General features: G+C 50.1%; 1 protein-coding gene across 1 annotated transcript; it reads left to right on the forward strand.

The window, feature by feature from the left end:
* The first annotated feature begins 3,846 nt into the window (after positions 1 to 3,846).
* Positions 3,847 to 6,197, forward strand: LOC306815696 (olfactory receptor 14A16-like). The gene is made up of 2 exons (XM_079332257.1): positions 3,847 to 3,993; positions 5,201 to 6,197. The coding sequence occupies exon 2, from the start codon at positions 5,218 to 5,220 to the stop codon at positions 6,157 to 6,159; it is 942 nt and encodes a 313-aa protein (XP_079188383.1). The 5' UTR covers positions 3,847 to 3,993; positions 5,201 to 5,217; the 3' UTR covers positions 6,160 to 6,197.
* The last annotated feature ends 8,781 nt before the right edge of the window (positions 6,198 to 14,978 follow it).

A 14,978-nucleotide genomic window follows, 5' to 3' on the forward strand; every position in this document is an offset into this window, starting at 1 on the left:
CCCAGTGTGGCCGTCAAGGGACTCAGGTCTGGGTCAGGTTTGGCTTGTTGGTGGCCAGTGCCCATCAGATGGTGAATGGGTTGTTCTGAACATTGCTGGAGCTCTGCAGCTTGTCCTAGGGCTGATGGCAGAGCAATGTTTGTCTGCAGGGCCTTGGGAGCTGCCAGGAGAGCACAGGGGACCTGCAGGGACAGGGTGTGCCAGGGAGCAGCAGGGAGTGGAGCTCACTGGGCACAGGCCTGCCCAAACTGGGGTCAACTGGAGATCAAGGAGTGAATGTCTGCTGTGACCAGGAGAGCTCTGCAGCCCAGGGACACAGCAGACACAGGGAAAAGAGTCTGGCACTGAGAGCTCTGAGCCACAGGGACACAGCAGGCAGAGGGATAAGAGTCTGGCACTGAGTGCTCTGAGCCCCAGGGACACAGCAGGCACAGGGAAAGGAGTCTGGCACTGAGTGCTCTGAGCCTCAGACACCTTCCCCAGGAGGATGCAGGGCAGCCCCAAGGGCATCTAGCAGCCCTGGAACAAGGCAGGCACCTCTGAAACTCTGCATGGCCCCAGCAGAGCCTATGTGGGAAGGGGTCAGTGCAGGGAGCACCATTAGCTGCCTCTGTGTCCCAGGCTGAGCAGCAGAGCCCAGCAGAGGCAGCCCAGGGCCCCGGGCAGCACAGCCCCCGTGCTCTGCAGAGCAGCAGCCCCAGCTCAGGCTCTGGGAGCAGGGCAGGGGCTGCAGCAGTGGCTGCTCAGCCAGCACAGACGTGTTCCCATGGCACAGGCTCTGTGGGCAGCTGGCATGTGCCAGGAGCAGAGCAGGAGCCCCTGGGATGCAGAGAAGCCCTGGCAAGAGGCTGCCCTGTCCCTGGGGCGGCAGCAGCTGCTTGAGGAGCCCCAGGGCCAACTCTCTGCTGCTGTGCTGGGCAGGGGACTGGCCCTGGGGCTGCAGGAGCTGCCTGAGCTGAGCATCTGCTGAGCATTCCAGACACAGAGAGGCTGTCTCTCACCTCCAGTGCCTCCAGTTAAGCCTGCAGGAGGCGATCCTGGCTGGCCACTATGCTTCAGCCCCCCTCACAGTTTACCCAGACAAGTCCAATGCTGTTCATGCCCAGCAGGGTCCCCTGTTCCCCTGGGTTCCCCCAATTCCAATAGGGCCACAGCTTCCACCAAGGATGTTCCACAAATCCACCCCAGAGCGTGACATGGGGACAAAGGTCTGGGGCTGTGTGACCAGGACATCAAGGACTGGGATCATCCAGGTCACTGGGGCCTGGTTTGGGTTCCCCAGGGCAGCAAATATGTCTGGAAGCTGGAGCAGGGTGAGGGAAGTGCCTCCAAGGCAGGGCTGGAGCCCTTTGGCTGTGAGCAGAGGCTGAGAGAGCTGAGCTTGTCCAGCCTGGAGCAGGGAAGGCTGAGGGGCTCCTCATCCCAGCAAGGACAGGAAGAGTTTAAATGAGTCAGGCTGGTTTCAGCATTTCCTCAACACCAAAAGCAGCATAGCTTACCTTTCTCCATCCACCACTGAAAGCTTTGCAAATAGGGCATTTTTCAAGCCATTTTCACCACAATCCAGGCAGAGCATCCTGATACAACACCTTGATTGTGCTTGTATCTATCATAGCATCATCTTTCTGATGCAAAAATCAAAGGGTTAAGAGATTATCTGAGGAATGGAAGCTATATATATAATGATCAGAGTAGAAGCAATGTAGAAAGTTAATAATCAGTGGTTAAGCCAGTAGAGATAAGAAAATGAATCACTTGCTTGGCTTTGTTGTGTCAAGTTGGGCAGTTGGAATACTGTTGAAGTGAAGAAACCATAACTGCACCTGGGCCCTGCAACCAGCCAGAACCAGGTTGGGAACTTGAACTATGGACAAAGAGCCCGAGAACGTAGGAACAAGGCCAAGGTGAAAAGCTGAAGGCAAGGAAGGCTCCCTGACTTCATCATTAGGAGACCTCTGACCCATTTCAAACACCCACTGACCCATTTGAACGAAAGAACTGTGCAAGGACTGTGCAAAAGCACTTTGAGCTAATTTTAGTACAAATGTGAGGGTATGGGGTGTTAGGTAATTCATATCCATAGGCATATTGGGTAACTAAATGAATATGTAAGATTTTGATGGAAAAAATAAGGCAAGAGCCATGGGTATTTTGCACATCCTTGTGGGAGATTTCTTCTGGGCTTGCCCAGCATTGTAATAAACATACTACTTTCTAACTTAAAATGGCTGGAGAGTCCTCTTTTCTCTATCAATTGGTGAGTTTGCCATGAGAAACTCTGGCTGCAAGAGCAACCTGGGCTATGGATGTCTCTGGGACCTTCCTGGAGGGACCTCCGGTCCCCAGCTGCTCATCATGGGGACAGACAAGACATGTTGCTGGACTGCAGACAAAATTGTATGTTTAAAATTATGTGTATGCCTGTCAGGCCTACACATGGCTAAAAGGCAGCTGACAAGACGCAAAAGACATTTTGTTCTCAGCACAAGTCTGGGCAGTTTTGTTTGCAATCATCGGGAGGGTGCAGTGGCCACAGAAAGGGTTTGTTCTGTCAGGGAGATCCACCAGCAGTTCTTTGGGTGAACTGGGCAAATCCTTTGTTTATTGCTGCTATTTTCATCATTATTTTGATTGGGTCCTGCCTCTGTGAATGACTGTTTGTGTGATTGGTGAGATGTACTTGGGAAGAAGTGAGCAGGAGCTTGGATCTGTGTTTTAGTTTTGGGCAACTGAAACGGCTGGAGAAGGACAAAGTCATTGGGTGATCGTTTGTAATTGTTGTATACTGTGTGCTGTGTTGACAAGAGGTGTATGCTTTCTCCCTTAATAAAGAGATACCCTTCCCTGCAGTGATTTTGACTTTTAGATTTGGGTTGTGTGTGTGTAATTCCTGTTTAAGGGGGACGGTATTCCCTGAAACACTTGGTGTTCGGGCTTAACCGATCCCCTGCCCCACTTGTCATTGTGTATTTTAGAGTAATATTGCCACCTTGTGACAAAATTTACAATTGCAGCAAAATGGTAATTTTCCCCTGTGTCTTCTGTGGTTTTAACTGAATGGAATATATCGAATTTCAGCAGGGAGGTTGGTAGATTTGGACTGGGAAGAGTCTGCACAAGAGGGTCTGGACATTCAAGAGAGAAGAGGAATAGCTTGCTTTTGTGGGTGTTATGAGGTTTTTGGGGCTTCTAGAAGTTGGCACTCTGCATGGTTACTATTACAGTGCAAGATTTGTGAAAAACGTTGTTATTGTTCCTCTGAGAGATGGTAAGGTCTATGCCCTCAGTGTAAATCGAGACATCCTAACCAAGCTGATTTTGAACCTAAGATCCTAAAGTTTGTGTGTGACAAATAACGTTCAATACTTGCAACTCAGGCATGTGTGTGGGAGAAAGATTGGGAAAGGACTATGAGGCTGTGTGGAGAGAGATTTGGGTGGAAACAGGATAAGAAAAGAAGGAGGAGATAATGAGTACTAGACAAAGCAAGGAGATTTCTAAGGCTGGTCCTTTAGCCTGTATTTTGACACACTAGAAATAGTTAGTAGGGTATGGGGGCACTGATAAAAACAAAGTTTGATCAACTTTCACAGACATATCCCTCAGCAGAATCCATTAAAACTTCAGGAAAAAATGGTGTTTCAATTTAACTTTGAACTCTTGAGAAGTTTCTTTAACACACTGAGGGACTTACTGTGATGTAAACAGCACCAAATCCCTGAGAGGGTCATTAAAATCCTTGTGCTGTGTGTGTGCTGCTGAGCTGGGCTGGTCTCCTGGCACAGAGGCTGCTCCCAGGCTCAACCAGGAAAAGCTTCAAAAAGAGATTTCTGCTGAGGAGCAGCTCGTCTCCCAGCCCAGCAGGGCTGAGGGCACTGCCTGCAGGCACTGAGGGGACAGGAGCCAGGCACAGACAGGCTGAAGGCAATCAGGATTGGGAAGACATTGAGCTGAGACTTCACTTGGGGAAACATCTTCACAGCCCTGGACATGGTGAGTCTGTGGGTGCAGGGCAATGTCCCCTGTGCTCCTGGAGGGATCTCCTGGAGCCAGCACAGCCCACAGCCTGTGGGATGTGTTAGGAGGACTCTCCCAGTTTCTCTGAGGCACAGGAGGAGGAGGATGTGGTGCAGAGTGGGGCTGCCCTGGGCACTGTCAGAGGGGCAGAGCAGGATGGCTCCTGCTGCCAGGGACGGCTGCAGGGGCTGAAGCTGGGGCTGCAGCCAGGGCTGTCCTGCAGAGCAGCTCCTGCAGCCCTCAGGGCTCTGGGCCAGCCCAGGACATGTGCCACCTGCCAGGGGCAGCTCTCAGCCTGCCTGACAGCTCCCCATGGACTGTGAGGAGAAGTTGGAGGGGGGAAGGAGCCACCCCCACCAGGGCAGATTCCTCCTGCTGTGCAGATGGTGCTGCATGGCCAGGGCTGCTGTCAATTTTCTCTTCAAGGCAAGGGAAAGGGTCTGTCAGGTGTGTTTGTGTCACTGAGACTCCTGCACTGTCCCACTGGGGATCAGCAGATCTGCCTCAGATCTCCCTCACAAAGTGCCTCCTCACCCTCCTGTGCCTACAGACAGCAGCAGCAGCACCTTGGCTTGCATTATCTCAGTTTGTCTGAGATGCCCTTAAGGTTCTGCTGGCAGGGAGATGCCCCTGGGCAGTGCCCTGTGCTGGGAGGGGTGTGCAGGGCAGAGCTGAGCCCCCAGGGCTGGGCTGGGCTCTGGCAGCACTGGCAGGGACAAGGCTTGGATAGTAAGAAACGTCTCCCACTAGGCACAACTCCAGGCAACAGAGAGACAGACAAACCCTTGGTATCCCTCCATCTCCAGCTGCACGCGGAAAGATAGAAAGGTTTAGGGAGACTGACTATGAATCTGGGGCCTTCAAAAAGTCGACTTTATTTTTCAAGCACGTTGTAATTGTGATCAACCTGAATACGAGGGACGTGTAATGAGCACAGGGCAGCTGTGTAGCACCAACCGGTCTGACTGCCCTGCAGCACTGGAAACCTTATTTTCCCACTGAGATCCCCACAGTTCAGGTTGAGAGCAATGCAGAACATGAGAAAGTAACACAGCAGCACAAAACTGAACTAAAAATAAAGCTTTTAATTAAGTTCCCACACAGTAAGAGAAGTGGTTTTAAGAGAATTCCTAATATAATTGCACAGGATTGACCCAAGGAAAATTATTCCACCTTCTTTCAGTGGTCCACCATGCCCATATGGCAGAAATGTCCAACAGCAGCTCCATCAGCCACTTCCTCCTGCTGCCATTGGCAGCCACGCGGCAGCTGCAGCTCCTGCACTTCTGCCTCTTCCTGGTCATCTCCCTGGCTGCCCTCCTGGGCAACGGCCTCATCATCAGCGCCGTAGCCTGCAGCCACCACCTGCACACCCCCATGTTCTTCTTCCTGCTCAACCTGGCCCTCACTGACCTGGGCTGCATCTGCACCACTGTGCCCAAAGCCATGCACAATTCCCTCTGGGACACCAGGAACATCTCCTATGCAGGATGTGCTGCTCAGGTTTTTCTGATTTTCTTCTTTGTCTCAGCAGAGCTTTCCCTCCTGACTGTCATGTGCTATGACCGCTATATGTCCATCTGCAAACCCCTGCACTACTGGACCCTCCTGGGTAGCAGAGCTTGTGCCCACATGGCAGCAGCTGCCTGGGCCAGTGGCTTTCTCAATGCTCTGCTGCACACAGTCAATACATTTTCCCTGCCCCTGTGCCATGGCAATGTCCTGGATCAGTTCTTCTGTGAAATCCCACACATCCTCAAGCTCACCTGCTCATACTCAAGGCTCAGGGAATTTGGGCTTCTTGGTGTTAGTGCCTGTTTAACACTTGGTTGTTTTATGTTCATTGTTATCTCCTATGTGCAGATCTTCAGGGCTGTGCTGAGGATCCCCTCTGAGCAGGGACGGCACAAAGCCTTTTCCACCTGCCTCCCTCACCTGGCTGTGGCCTCCCTGTTCCTCAGTACTGGTATATCTGCCAACCTGAAACCCCCCTCCATCTCCTCCCCATCCCTGGACCTGTCACTCTCAGTTCTGTACTCAGTGGTGCCTCCAGCCCTGAACCCCCTCATCTACAGCCTGAGGAACCAGGAGCTCAAGGATGGCTTGAGGAAAATCATCATGAATGCTTCTCAGAAAAAATAAGCTCTCATTCTCCTGTATCACTATTATAATATTATTCATTAATGCCCACTCTATGTCCTGTGTTTTTTGGGGGTTTTTCTGCTGACACAGGTATGACAATTTTTAGATTTTTTTCACAAGAAAATCTTTACCATTTTTAATTCAGTATTTTAAATCCTAGTGTGAACCATAGACTACATAATCCTGGAGTTGTACTACATATGTGCTTACACAAAATAAATAACTTGGTATTGCTGTGTTTGCCTGACATATTTCCTCCTTGGCTTCTCTGCAGGGTTGGTGCCTCTGTGCAGAGCTGGGGTGAAAAGGGAACCCCAGTGCTCCTTGCTGCCAGGCACCCCCAGGGCTTCTGTTCCATAACCTCCCTTTCCTTCACTTCCACACTCCCCTTAGGAGCCCCTGTGTTGGTTTAAGGCCTCAGGGCTCTTTTAGCTCAGTCCCGGTCCTGCTGTGTGGCTGTGCAGGTGCTGCAGTCAGGGACAGGCCATGGGCACTGCTGGGACAGAGATGGGCTCTGCAACAGCATTTCCATCATGCAAGGGCATCTCCCCAGTGCAGGGCCTGAAAGCTTCAATCTCCTTCCCAGTTTACTCTCAAGGATGTTCCCAACACAGAGCCTTGGAGAGGAGAAGAGCAGTGACAGCAAAAGTGTGGCAGTGTTCAGGGTGGGGCTGTCCCAGCAGTGCCCTTGCAAAGCCAGAGCTGCTTCCAGCAGTGCCCTCTCACCCCAGGGCACAGAGATTGCTCTTCCCTGCCTGGAGGGACATCAAGTGACCAGGTCAGGAGTCTGTGTTTGCAGTGCAGGGACATTGCACAGTCCTGAACATCCTGTGTGTGTGAGGGGACATAAACTCAGTGAGCACAAACACCTTCAGCTGTTCCTGGAGTTTCCAGAGTCTAACATCTCCTGGGAACCCTGGATGCAGGGCTGAGATGAGCTCCTGTGCCCAGAGCTCCCTGTGTCCATCCCTCTGGCCGTGGGACACCTCAGGCAGGGGCAGGGCAGGGTGACACCCGCAGGGTTGAGGTCCCTGCCAGGCTCTGGCAGTGGCAGCAGAGCCCAGGGAGCCCCTGCCCTGCTGCTATGAACTGTGTGTGAGTGTGCCAGGGAAGGACTCGTGACCCTGGACACCCCTGGGGCCATGAGAAGGGCAAGAGCCCAGCTCAGGGGTGGACACCTGACAGAGCCCTGACATTTCTGGGGGTGCCCATAAGAGCAGAGTTGGGCAAGGTGGCTGTGGTTAAACCCCTCTGGGCCTCCAGTGACAACAGAATGCCTCTGTCACTGTCCCTCCTTACACAGAAAACAGGAGAAAATAAGGTGAACAGTTGTGGGTCACCATAAAGAGAGATGAATGTTGAAGGGACTAAAAAGCAAGGGCCAAATGTAGAAGAAAGGAAAACCATGGAGGGACAAGAATTCACCACACATAATGGTTGCTCTGGAAGACAAATATATCAATACAGAAAGTCCAGAGACCCTCTTGTACCCCTCATGTCCCTGCTGATCAGGACATCCCATGGAATGGAAGATCCCTTGGGTCCATCCATCCCAGCTGTCCCATTCTGTGTCCTCAAGAACACTTGCCCCCCCTCCAGGCCATTGGTTTAGGGGTTGCAGAGACACCTCATGTGCGGCCAGCTCTGCTCAGGGGCAGCCAAAGCCTTGGGCTGGGACCAAACCCACTCCAGCCACAGGAGCCAAGCACAGCAGGACAGAGGCTGCTCTGGGCAAAGGGAACTCCATCCCAGCCACACCCAGGCCAAGGGGGCTCAGGGGGCTCTTCCCACCTTTGTGTTATTCCACAATTCAATGAATCTATTCCTTGGAGATCTCTTTGAAGACAGAATTGACAGACAGGCAGAAGCAGAGCTATAAAATGCACCAGTACAAACACAGCAGCTCCTGTGAGCAATGAACCCTCCCAGGGAAGTGTTGTGGCAGGAGCAGCACCCAGGAGGAGGGGGATGAGCTCAGTGCATGTGTGTGTGTCCCAAGGCACAGAGTGTGACAGTGGGCAGAGGTCAGGGCAGGGCTGGCAGTGGCAGGGCAGATCCAGGGGCAGTGAGATGGGAGTGTGCAGCCTGCAGGGACACAGCAGCAGCTGTGGGACAGCACAGGACAAGCTGTGCTGGACATGGCCAAGGGCACTGACAGGGCTGGCAGTGCCCAGGAGAAGCCAAGTCTTGGTGCCCTGGAGCACAGCAGGGTCTGTGCCACCAAGGGCTGGGAGGAGACACCTTGTCCTGAACCTAAAAGTTGTATCATTTGCAACAATTCCATTAGGTTCAGTGTCACAATGCTCTCTTTGGATCCATGAGGTCCCACAGTGTCACAATGGTCCCTTGGTTCCATTTGTCCCACACTGCTACATGAATCTTGAGTTCCATGGTGCCATGCAGTGTCACAATGGTCTCCTTGGTTCCATGGTGATACAGTTGCCACAATTTCCATGGTACCACAATTGTTCCTTGGTCCCACGAGGCCCCACAGTGCCGCAATGGCCCCTTGATGACATGACACTGTGTAATGTCACAGTGGTCTCCATGATTCCATACTGCCCTGCAGTGTCACAATGTACCATTGGTCAATGAGGCTCCAGTGTCACCATGGCCACTTGGCTCCATGGAGCCTCACAGTATCACTGTGGTCCCCTTGGTCCACAAGGCTCTGAAGTTCCACAATGGCTCTTTGGTTCCATGAGGTTTGGTACAGTCACAATTCACTCCTTGGTTCCACGAGGCCCTGCTGATTCACAGTGCCCATGATCCTATGAGTTTCCATGGAGGCACCAAGGTGTCCTTGGATCTGCAGTATCTCAATGATCTCCTTGGGACCATCCTGCCCCAATGTCTCAGTGGCTCTTTGGTTCCAAGAGTTTCCACAGTGCCACAAGGGTCTCCTTGGTGCCATGAGGATATAAAAATTCCACATAAACATTGAGCAATGCCTGATTAACACACCCAAGAACATCTGTCTTCATTCAAATTAGGGGTTAAAGGTGAGAATGGCACCAGCAGCTTCCATCTGCAACACAGACACAGGGAAAGGACACGGACAGAGACTTCAGCTGAAAGACTCTGGGAATTCACAGAATCACAGAATCACTAGGTTGGAAGAGAACTTCAAGATCAAGTCCAACCCCTGCCTAACACCTCCATATGGCACCAATTGCCATACCTAGTCTTTTTCTTTTTATTAAAAGGGATGGTGTCTCCACTAACCCCTGGATAGATCTTACCAGAAATTTACCGCATTTCCTGTAAAAATAATTTTTCCTAATATCCAACCTGTATTTCTCCTGCTGAAGCTTAAAACTGTGTCTTTTCATTCTGTTGCTGCGTAGTGAAGAAGACAAATCTCCACCTGACTAAAACCACGGTTCAGGAAGTTGTAGAGAGTGATAAAGTAACCTTTGAGTCTACTTCTCTCCAGGATAAACAACCCCAGCTCCTTCAGCCACTCCTCACAGCACTTGTGTTCCCCACCCCACACCAGCCTTGTTGACCTTGTCTGAACATGCTCCAGCCCCTCCATGTCCTTCCTGAATTGGGGGGCACAGAACTGGACACAGCACTCGAGATGGTGTCCAAACAGTGCTGAGCACAGGGGAAGAATCACTGCCCTGCTCCTGCTGGGCACACCATTCCTGATCCAGGCCAGGAGACATTGGCTTCTCTGCCACCTGGGCACACTGCTGGCTCATGTCCAGCCTGCTGTCCATCAGTGCCCCCAGGTCCCTTTCTGCCTGGCCACTGTACAGCTACTCTGTCCCCAGCCTGTAGCACTGCAGGGGTTGTTGTGGCCAAAGTGTATGACCTAGCACTTGTTAAACCTGAAATTGATGGACTTAATCCCTGGATCCAGTCTGTCCAGGTCCCTCTATAGAGCTTCCTAACCTCCAGAACACTCACACCCAGCTTGATGTCATCTGCACATTTCCTGATGGTGCACTCAGTGCCCTCATCCAGATCATCAATAGTGATATTTAAATCCACACTGGCTGGCTCTGATCCCTCAGCCATCCTGTAGGTGCCCTGTGGTGGCTCTCAAGCTGATCTGTTCTATCACCTTGCTGGGCACTGAGGTCAGGCTGACAGGTCTGGAGTTCCCCAGATCCTCCCTCCAGCTCTTCTTGGGGATGGGCTCACATTGGCACCTCCAGTCCTCTGGGACCTCCCTGGTGAGCCAGGACTGATGGTAAATGAAGAAGAGCAGCTTGGGGAGCTCATCCAGCAGCTCCCTCATTCTCCTAGGATAGATCCTGTCTGGTGCCAGAGACACCTGTGAGCATCTGAGTGGCTCAGCAGGTTCCCAGATGCTTCTCCCTGGATTACAGGGGTCTGTTCTGCTCCCTGTCCCCATCTACCAGCTCAGGAGAACACTTGTCCTGAAGACAACCTGTCTTAGTGCTGGAAACTGAGAAAACAAAGTTGTTAAGTACTTCAGCGTTTCCTCATCTTTAGTTACTGTGTTCCCCACTGCATCCAATAAAGAGTAGAGGTTCTCCTTATCCCACAATTTGCCATTAATTTATTTATAGAAACATTTTTATTATTTTTTAGAGAAGTGGCCTTGTGAAGTCTTAATTGAGCTTTCACCTCTTTAATTTTCTTTCTGTATCATCTCACAATATCCTTGAACACTTCTTCAATGTTCTGACCTTCTTTCCAAAGGTGATGCACCACCCTTTTTTCCCTAGATTTCCACTAAAGCTCCATGTCCAGCCAGGGCAGTAATTTTCCTTACAGGCTCACTTTTTGGCATACAGGGACAGACTGCTCCTTCCTCATAAAGATTACTTTCCTTAAATGTTTCCATCCCTCCTGGACCTGTGTTTTTAAGGGCTGTTTCCCTTTAAAAAAATCACTATGTCATTCAGTTATCCCCAAATCTGCATCTTGAATAGGTCACAGTCTGCTCACCATAATTCCAGTACAGAAGTTTGATTGATGCCTCTCCTATTTTGACAGAATATTGAAAACTCATTTATTTCAAGATCACTGTACCCCAGGCAGCCTCTGACCACCACATCTCCCTCCTTCTCTGTGAAGAGCAGGAGAAAGAAATTTTTTTGGAATTGAGAGTGTTACCAATAATTCAGAGTTGGGGGTTGAGTGTTTTTTCTATTACTGGTTCAATTGAATAAATTTTTCCCATTTTCATGCCAATGGAGTTGGCCAGGTTACACCCAGGATCTCTGATGACTTTAGACAAAAGGAGTAGGTGAGAGCAGCTCCCAGAAGGGCCTCTCTGGCTTCCTGAGGGGACTCGTGTTTCTGGCAAGCGGGGGAGGAGGACAGCCTCGTCTGCAGCCCACGCGGCCGAACACAAGAGATCCTGACCCTCTGTGATCACCTGCCCTGCATCACCCCAGTTCCAGCCTCCTGCCTCTGCAGACACAGCTGATCACCTGGACACAAATGGTGAGTGAGGAACTGCCCGCTCCAGCCCATTTCTGCCCGAGAGCGTCGTGGCCGCTGCCGCCCCCTCCCGCCTGGGACCCCGCCTGCCCTCTGCAGCTCCGGGCTTTATTCCAGCTGCAGCACTGGGACCAAGCACAGAGACAGCGTGCTTGCATCTAAAAAAGGGACTGAAACTGAGTTATCTATTCTGTTCAGTTAGCAATTTTAACAACTGCTGTTGTTTTCTGTTTGTATGGTTAGATATATTAGTAAAAGAGCTGTTATTCCTACCGCCTTATCTCTGCCTCAGAGTCCTTGATTCAAATAATTATAATACTTGGGGGGAGTGGAATTAAAGTCTCTATTTCAAAGGAAACTTCCGTCTTTACTGGCAGACACCTGTCCTTTCAAACCAGGACACTGATTTATACTCTACTCACTTTCATATTAATTGCTTCTTCCCTTAGTGTTGGCAAACCCTCCCAAGGAGCTAAATCCAGCCCCTGCGGCTCTTGGACAGCACTCAGGGTTCTCAGAGATGTCTTCCAGGGAGGTTTTTGCATCCCCAGAGGAGTCAGGGAGATACCCTGGACTCCCCCATCTCCCCCCTCTGTTTGCACTAAAAGGACCTCCTTCATGGTTTTGTTTAAAGCCCTTTGAATGCAATGAAAAATACAAGGTAAAATAACCAAAAAATAACAAAGAAAATAACAATTCTTACTACTACATAAAGACCAACTTTCAAGATCTCTTTCCATAAGGGTAAGAGGTCAAAAAAGTCAAACAAACCATCCATCCATGATCCAGTGGCTTCTCCAAGTTTTGCCACACCTTTTTGTAGTTGTCTTATGTTTTCATGAATCAATTTTGAATGATCAGACAGGTTAATGCAGCACATTCTTTCAAATTCCTCGCATCCATGTTTTTGAGTCAGCAATAGATAATCAATAGCTGCTCTCTTTTGAAGGGTCACTTTCCTCACTGTTGACGTCTGTTAACATGTCTCTCAGTGAATTGGAGATAGTTTTGGTGTTTTTGCTCAGCCAGCAACCCAAACGATTCAATCGATGCTGTTTGGAGAGAGAATATCGCTACCGAGATTCTCTTCACCTTGTTCCATGTATAGGAATTGTCATCACAATTTGGACTGTATTGTTCAATCCCTCTTTTCTCTCTATATTTTAATTTTCTCAAAATTCTCTGATCAGTTGCTAACAATGTAAGTTTCCCAATGCTGCATGGACCTCCTTTGAAGTTTGCAGGGATAGCAGGCCAAATTCTGTCCCCACAGATGAAAAAGATTCCTTTTGGCAATTGCACAGGAATTTGGGAGGATGGTTTGTCTGAAATCAATGTGTCATTGCACCATGAACTGCCATTTTTATAAACATCCTGGTTTGGAGTAACATCTATTTGATTTTTTTTATCACATCTGAACCTTCAGATTCTATACAAAAATTCATTTTCATTGAACCAAAGATTTCTAATTCTTCTGGTTCAAAAGAGGCCACAGGGAAAGAGTGAACCCATATATACCATTCATCTATCTTTGAGGGTGCCCATTCTTCCACTGGAACCGCCACCAGACACATTGAAAACAGCTTTTTCGGCCTGGAGTAAGTCAAACAAATCATGCCCAGCCCCTCTGCCTGCGCTAAACTTTCCCACACATTCTCCCTGGGCTGCATCATTGGTAAATCCATCTCATTGCCCAACATTTTTGCCAAAAAGATCAAACACAATGTCACATGAACAAACATGATTTTCTCTAAGTCCTTTAAGTTTTTTCCACATCACTGGAAGAATTTGCGTCGCGGCTCCTTGTTTTGGTTCGCAAGTCCCTTTCCTCACTCTCAGGGCTGGTTTCTGCTTGTGTTGGAGCCCGGTATGACCTGATGCATTTAGCAGGCACCCACTTCAGTCCTTTATTTGTGGAGACATACGCAAAACCTTTTCCCCAAGTGATTAGTTTGAAAGGTCCTTCATTTTTACCTGTTTCCAAATTTTTTGCCATAACTAAAGGATTCTCCTTCTGTTTGGCTCTCGTCTCATTCATAAAATGTCTTATGATGGGTGGTGTTAGTTCTGAAAAAGATCCATTCAAAAAATTCAGTACGTATTATGCTTTATACAATCTCATGTGAAGGATTGCCTCTGAAATACCCTGGACTCCCACACTCTGGGACCTCCCTGGTGAGCCAGGACTGATGGTAAATGAAGAAGAGCAGCTTGGGGAGCTCATCCAGCAGCTCCCTCATTCTCCTAGGATAGATTCTGTCTGGTGCCAGGCTGGGCTTCAAAGATTTTTACCAGCACAGGAAACATATCAATGTGAGATGAAAGATGTGTGCTAATGTCTTTACAAATCATTTGATGGGTGAAGGGATGAGTGTTTAGGTCTGTGAAATGGGTCGTAATGTTTCTACTGACTTTGGGCAGCAGGTTTGTTACTGGGCCCAGACAGCTTGGCTCCTGAAAAAGACAAGGGTCTGCATAAGTGTGAAAATGTGAACTGTGAGGGAGATGCCAGGTTCAAGAGGGAATGTGGGGCAGGTGGGTCAGGAAGGCTGTAACTTCCTAGTACCTCGGGCAATGGGGAAAGGAAGAAAGCAATGTGCAGCCAGGAGTTCAGGATAAAAGGAGTCTGCACCCTCTGAAACTTTGAGAGAGAAAACCCCGTGGGTGTGTCCACTGGGGGGTAGCACTCCTTAAGGAGGGGTGGGAGGGGCGGTGCTGGAGTATCATGCTGGGTCTACGAAGCATCAGAACTACTTGGGAAGGGGACTGCAGTTCCATGCTTTGTCCACAAATGGTGCAGCACTGCTCAGGGGGAAGCCTGCAGTACAGAGTTTTGTCCAGAAGGGGGAAGCAGTGTTCAGCTGGCAGGGCTGCAATACCATGCTGTGTGCACAAGAGCACAGCAGTGTTCAAGGAGAGGGGCTGCAGTACCATGATATGTCCAAAGGGTGGCAGCGCTGTTTGGGGGAAGGCTGCAGTACCAGTCTTTGTTCAAATTTCGGCACCACTACTTGGATGAGGGGGGTGCTGAAGTACCGGGTTTTGTCCACACAGGGGGAGCACTGAATTGGGGGGAGGCTGCAGTAATAGGCTTTGTTTACAAGCGGGTAGCACTGCTCAGAGCAGGGGGAGGCTGCAGTACCGGTACGTGTCCACATCACTGCTCAGAAGGTGGGGGCTGCAGTACCATGCTGTAGTCACAATGTGAAAGCACTGCTCAGGGAAGGGGGGTACTGCAGTTCCATGTTGTGTCCACAAGGGAGCAGCACTGTTCAGAAGCAGAGGGCTGCAGTACCATGCTGTGCCCACAAGGGGGCAGAACTGCTCAAGGGGAAGGCTGCAGTTACAGTCTGTGTCCAAAATTGGGCACCACTGCTTCGGAAGGAGGATCCTGC

The sequence above is a fragment of the Erithacus rubecula genome (assembly GCF_903797595.1).
Source record: "Erithacus rubecula genome assembly, contig: scaffold_188_arrow_ctg1, whole genome shotgun sequence".
Taxonomy (NCBI): Eukaryota; Metazoa; Chordata; class Aves; order Passeriformes; family Muscicapidae; genus Erithacus; species Erithacus rubecula.